Below are 6,000 nucleotides of genomic sequence, written 5' to 3'. Positions count from 1 at the left end.
ATTTGAAATCTTGAGAACCCTCTCTTACTTTTATGGACTCAGGATTTCTGTGCTGGAGTTGAGTACTTTTCTGGTGCTTCTGGAGAAGCGCCTGCCTTGCTCATGTATCGGCAGGTGGTTTTGTGTCCTTTGGGGGTGGGGGGTGGATTCTGCTTCTTAGGAACCGTTTCCATGAAGAAAAAGGTCTTTCTTTGTTCTCCAGCAAGGACAGCCAACGCCTCTGCAAGCCACCGGGCTGTCTGTCCTTGCAGGCAATGGCAGGGTGCAGGGCAGGGACCTCTCAAGGTTAAGCACAGTTAGTGAAGCTGATCCCAAGCTTCACTACCCAGGACTCTAGATGGAAGCTTTTCAGAATGCCTTGTGTGAGGAAGCCTGGGATTTGCTTCTCTTTATGATCTTGCTTCTCTCCCCCAAACCTTACAGATTTCTCTTACCTCCTTCCTTGGTGAACCTCCTGGGGGAGCCACGGCCAGGGCGCCTCACCACCGACGGCCACAAGGGGGAGCCCGACGCGCTTCTTCCTTCCACCGGCTCTCTGGCGCGAACCTCTCTTGGGTCCTCCTGGGGGAGCCCGAGAGGCCCTCGAAGAAGACAAGGGCCTCTTCCATCCGGGCTTTTTCATGTTCAGGGGGTGGGAATCCTACTGTCTTATTTTACTGTTTATCCTAAAATCTGTCAGAGTAGCTAATTGGCTGTAAGCAAGCGACTGAGTTTAAACTGAGAACACAGGAGAACTATTTATTAGTAAAGTTGCCTGAAGACGTTATCAATGGAATAGAACAGGAAGGAGAGAATTTTGTAAAAATGTTAGTTTTAGTAATCTCTACCCACAACGTGGGGCTGAACTCACAACCCTGAGATCGAGAGTCCCGTGCTCAGCAGACTGAGCCAGCCAGGCATCCCAGGAGAGAATTTTGATACGGTTTTTTGTTTGTCTGTTTTTGTTTTTTGTTTGTTTTGTTTGTTAGTTTTTTACCATGATTTGTGTCTCATCTCCCAGTCTGGCAAAGCCCCTGTTTGAGAGAGAAAATAGGACTGAGGAGGGAGTTCTTACAGGGAAGCTCACAGCTGGGCCAGCCTTGGCTCCAGAGGGGCAGGGCTTTCCGAGTTTGCCAATTCTCAGCTTTTTGCTGATACTTAAATTTAAAGAACAAAGAATTCACAAGCGACTTGACGAAGCTGCTGTGATTAGAGTCCTATACTTACATATTTGAAGTTCAGCGACACAAGGGCTGGTTCTTTTTTTTTTTTTTTTTAAAGATTTTATTTATTTATTTGAGACAGAGAGAATGAGAGAGAGAGCACAGGAGAGGGGGGAGGGTCAGAGGCAGAAGCAGGCTCCCTGCCGAGCAGGGAGCCCGATGCGGGACTCGATCCAGGGACTCCAGGATCATGACCTGAGCCAAAAGCAGTCGCTTAACCAACTGAGCCACCCAGGCGTCCACAAGGGCTGGTTCTAGTCTGGGAATAAGGAGAATGCTGTTTTTGGCTTAGCTCTGCGCTACCCAGAGAGCTCCTTTAACTCCCTGGGACTGTTTCCTCTCCTGAAAATGAGAGTCTGTGCTTCCACCTGAGAGGCAAGAATCAATCTCACCAGTATGTTTTCCTCTCCCCTTCAGCAGCCAGGAAACTCAAGTCAAATTCAAAACTTTATTTAAGGAACTCTGCAGGACCCCGGGCTTGATATCTTGATGTCATTTTCCTTCCTTGTTTTGACCCTCTGTTCTAACTTTTGTTTTCTCTGATCTTAGCGTTTTATTATTTTCCGTGTTTAATATTTTATGGTACACATTTTTTTTTTTTTTACACTGCATCTCTAATCCCATGTGTAATGAGCATGGTGTAAATAAATGGTAAAACGGGAGGGGAGTCCCACTAGAGGAGTTCCGGTGACCCTTCCCATACTGATGTTCTGTGATTCTCAAGGGAAAGGCCACTGCACAGGTCTGGAGGGTTATCAGGTTCACATGGAAGGGAGCGCTCCCACTGAGGGTCTTAAAGATTTCAAGAGGGGCGCCTGGGTGGCTCAGTGGGTTAAGCGTCTGCCTTCGGCTCAGGTCATGATCCCGGGGTCCTGGAATCGAGCCCCGCATCGGGCTCCCTGCTCCACGCTTGTCCCTGTCCTTCTGCCCCTCCCCCTCTGCTTGTGCTCTGTCTCTGGCTTTCTCTCTCTCAAATAAATAAATAAAATCTTAAAACAAAGAAGAAAGTCCGAGGGACTGTGACTGTGTATTTTGGAGTTGGGAGGGGCTGGCAGAGGGTAAGTGAGGTCTCATCCATTCCATGTCTATGCTCATCTTGACTTTTTATTGTACCATGTACTTTGATAGGGCTTGAATTACTTTGAGTGTTTATATAAGAATTAATTGTATCTATAACATGTATATTAAAGACATACTCCTACTTTGAGTAAATAAAAAGCTTTAAAAGTATATACTAAATAAATATCAATTACTAAGCAGTTATCCATTTTCAAAGTATCACTTTACCAAAGGACCTATCATGGGTTCCAATAAATGTCCATATATGATTTGTTTTGACAAGGACTTTCCCAAGAACACTGGTGCTCTGTAAACAGAAGAGCTTTACTTGCTCCAGGGTTGGTTGATTTAGATTTCATTCTGATTTGTGCCCTGAAAGCCAATAATAAGCTGGAGGTATATGTTTTGAAGCCAGTGGTAAAAGCTTGGGTAATTATTATCCATTCGTGAACATAAAGAAGATTTGATGCTGTCTGGAATCCATAAAAACTGAACAATTTGTTCCTTTCTGATGTAAGTCAGATCTGTTTTCCTTATGCCTTAAAATAGCCTCTGTTTTGAGTTTTCATTGGCCAGATTCGGGTGGTTTAGTACCATCCTGTTAGTTTTCTTGAACAAAGTGATGCTACCTAAAATTTTTTCAGACTTCCAGGACACTAGTGGAACTCCCCCAGGCCATATTGGGGGATAATGAAAACTTGGACTTTAGGACAACAAGATTTGCTTTCTCTTCTGAGAAGGGTGGCAGGTGCGGGATCCCATCGATCTTTTCTGTCAGAGATGCATCTGCCCTCTGTAGATGTAAGCTTTGGATGTCTCTTTGCTTTCTCATTGTAAGAGCTTATGTTTACTCATGCATGATTACGTCACTCCTCACCATAACCTCTGAGGTGGGCACTAACTTACCACCATTGTACAGATGAGAAAGTGAGGCTTAGAGGAGGAGGTAGGTAGGTAAGTTGCCTGGGATTCCATATTGAATAGGAAGTGGAGCCTAGCATAGGACCAGGTTTGCCTGCTCCTGAGCTGACGTTCTTCACTACAACTGTAGACTACATCGGAGAGTTCATAAGCTGGAGTATGGATGATAGAGATAGGAATACAGAAATCCAGATAAAGGATATAGGAATCTGGCTCTCTAGCTAGAGGGAAGTATGTAGTTGATTATGAGTTATATGGGTCAAAGAGAGTTGTTTGCTTGATTTAATTAGGTAATTGGCACTATACTTTTCTCTTTGGAAAAGACCTGGCTCAACAATAACCTCTCCTAGGCATTTTTGCTTGGAAAATTTTCAACTACTTTTTTTTTTTTTTTACTGTATTTTGGCTATCTGTTAAGAGTTTATCTGTTTGCTTTACACTTTACGGTCTATCTGTCTGGGTAAATCTGTCCCATTTGGTAATGAGAAATTCTATTTTAATGTAAAAAGTTGATAGTGTTGAGTGGCCAAAAAGTGTCGACAAGTTCGAAGAGCTCAAATAAAAAAAGAAAATATGATATAAAAACAGTGTTGAGATTTGAGGGAATCCACTAAATAGCATTTGCTCTTTCCTGCGTTAGTTTTGAATTGAGAAATAAGTCTAAAGAGGAAGACATATGGAGACCGTGGTATCCCCTTAATTATGGATAAAGTGGGTCCTGGAGAATGGGGATCGCAACTGCAGCAAATAGGGTTGCTAACGAGGTCCCCTCCCTCTCAGTCATGGACTGGTGTGGGGCAGGGCCCCTGTCTCCTGGGACTGAGCTCCTCCATAGAAAGCTTAGCACTTGGAGGAATCTGTTCCAGGCTAAGAGGTCGGGGCTATGCTCCTTCTGCCTGGGTTTTCCTCCAGATTCCCTAGTCAGATGAGCCACTCCGTTACTCCAGTGTTGAAAGGGGGGAAGGGCTGAGCGTGGCTGGGAGTTTGGCCCTAACGGAAGTGGAAGAAACCTCAGGAAAAGGGCAGACGCATCATGTAACAAATTGGAAGGAGTATCAGAGCTTTGGTTCTCCCTTTTTGGGAATCAATTTGATACTTGTATTTAGCATCTCTAAATATGCCAGCAGGTAAGTAAATTAACTTGCTTTTGTTCTGTTTAAACTTTTAGATTCTTGGCTATCAGAACACCATCTTTTTTGGTGGAGACTGTATATCCATGATTGATTACCTCTTTTGGCCCTGGTTTGAGCGACTGGATGTATATGGAATCGCCGAGTAAGACCTTTGGCTATGGGGTTGATTGGGTAACAAACAGAATGGCCAGCCATTCACCGTGGAAATGTAGGGATGTTTAAAGTAGAAGAAATTCCCCGGTGGACTCTGGGAGACCGTGTAGGGTTCCCAGGCAGAACACGGGCTTTGTTCCCATGATGCTCAGAGACGTTGAACTTATGTGGGCACCTGCTCTCCTCCCAGCCAGTCACAGGGTGGGTGCCGGACAATTCTGGTGCTGGGGAACCAGCTCCTGCCGAGAAAGAACTACATCTATACCCTCACAATGTGTGGGCCCGAACCCACCCAGCAGTGCTCTCCTGCATCTCCCACTTTGGCTGTCTCCGAAGGAAGGTCAGATAGAACATATTTAGATATTTTAAACTACGTCTCAACATAAACATGACCAAAACCTGTCTCATCTGGGGATGGAACACCGAACCATGGCCCGGGAACCCTCCCCTCCCAGATTTCCCACTAACCAGTTGTACCATCTTGAGCGAGTCACTTGTATATCCTGGACCTCCATTTCCCGATCCATCTTTGAAAGGGCTCGGTCAGCTCCATTATTTCAAGGTTTAATGATGGTTTTGCTGATTTTTAAAAAGTGTTTTTGGGAACTACTTGTCTTTACTTTTTTCAAACTCCCTACAGTAAAAATCTAAGAATGACAGGGGGTTGTCTTTTTGTGGGTAAACAGTGAAGCACACACACTTTATTTCCCCAGAGCAGGCAGTCCACAGGTATTTTAACGGTGTTGTTTAATGGTGTTGTTAAAAGCAACAACAACTTCTGTAATTCAAAACACACACAACTGTTCCCAAAATAAGATTTTCCTCCTATATATGATCACGATCAGTTGATAATAAGGTAACTAAGATAACTTTACGGCCCAAATAAACCAACCTTTTGTGTCTTGTAACTCTAAAAAGCAATGCATGCCACATTTCCCGATGGCCTCCCTTTGAGACGAGCTGACGCTTCTTTCCTGTCCTGCAGCTGTTTGAACCACACGCCAGCACTTCGGCTCTGGACAGCGGCCATGAAGCAGGACCCCACAGTGTGTGCTCTTCTCATAGATAAGAACATTTTCTTGGGCTTCTTGAATCTTTATTTTCAGAACAACCCTGATGCCTTTGACTATGGGCTAACTTGCTGAGCCTCAGTCCACCCCTTCACTATCCAGAATTCCCAAGCATGTCGTGACTCTGCATCAGGAATTGTTTTGGTGGGTCAGACAATCTCTGTTTGTTTTCTTTGAGGTTCCCAATAAACGTGGAGACAGAAAATGTATTCTTTCTGATAATCCATTTGTGTGACTCTTCTGGCCCATACCTTCTAACGATTCTCTAGAAATCTCTAGTGCCCAGTGCTAATGTCCAAGCACGTTTGGGAGCTTGGGAGCCTGTGTGCCTCCTGGCTCCTTGGCCTTTGGCCCAGTTTGACCTCCAGATTATTGGTGCTGACGCTGATGTGGGGGTTCAAGGCCTGCCCATCAGTGATGTTCATCACCACAGACTGGCACTGTCCACAACCTCCCTGGTGA

General features: G+C 44.9%; 1 protein-coding gene across 3 annotated transcripts in view; it reads left to right on the top strand.

The window, feature by feature from the left end:
• The window catches only part of GSTO2 (glutathione S-transferase omega 2), a 19,396-nt gene extending 13,649 nt beyond the window's left edge, over nucleotides 1-5,747 (top strand). For 2 of the 3 annotated variants that reach the window (XM_081823580.1, XM_081823579.1), the window contains exons 6-7: nucleotides 4,351-4,457; nucleotides 5,454-5,747. In XM_081823580.1, coding sequence (XP_081679706.1) covers nucleotides 4,351-4,457; nucleotides 5,454-5,613 — 267 coding nt within the window. In that variant the 3' untranslated portion in view covers nucleotides 5,614-5,747. Of the gene's footprint in view, nucleotides 1-423; nucleotides 3,567-4,350; nucleotides 4,458-5,453 lie in introns of those variants that run through there. The other variant, XM_031040228.2, reaches the window with a different exon arrangement.
• The last annotated feature ends 253 nt before the right edge of the window (nucleotides 5,748-6,000 follow it).

This window comes from Leptonychotes weddellii, chromosome 6 (genome assembly GCF_054177405.1).
Source record: "Leptonychotes weddellii isolate Sample4059 chromosome 6, ASM5417740v2, whole genome shotgun sequence".
NCBI classification, from domain to species: domain Eukaryota; kingdom Metazoa; phylum Chordata; class Mammalia; order Carnivora; family Phocidae; genus Leptonychotes; species Leptonychotes weddellii.
This window is presented reverse-complemented; position numbering and strand designations above follow the sequence as displayed.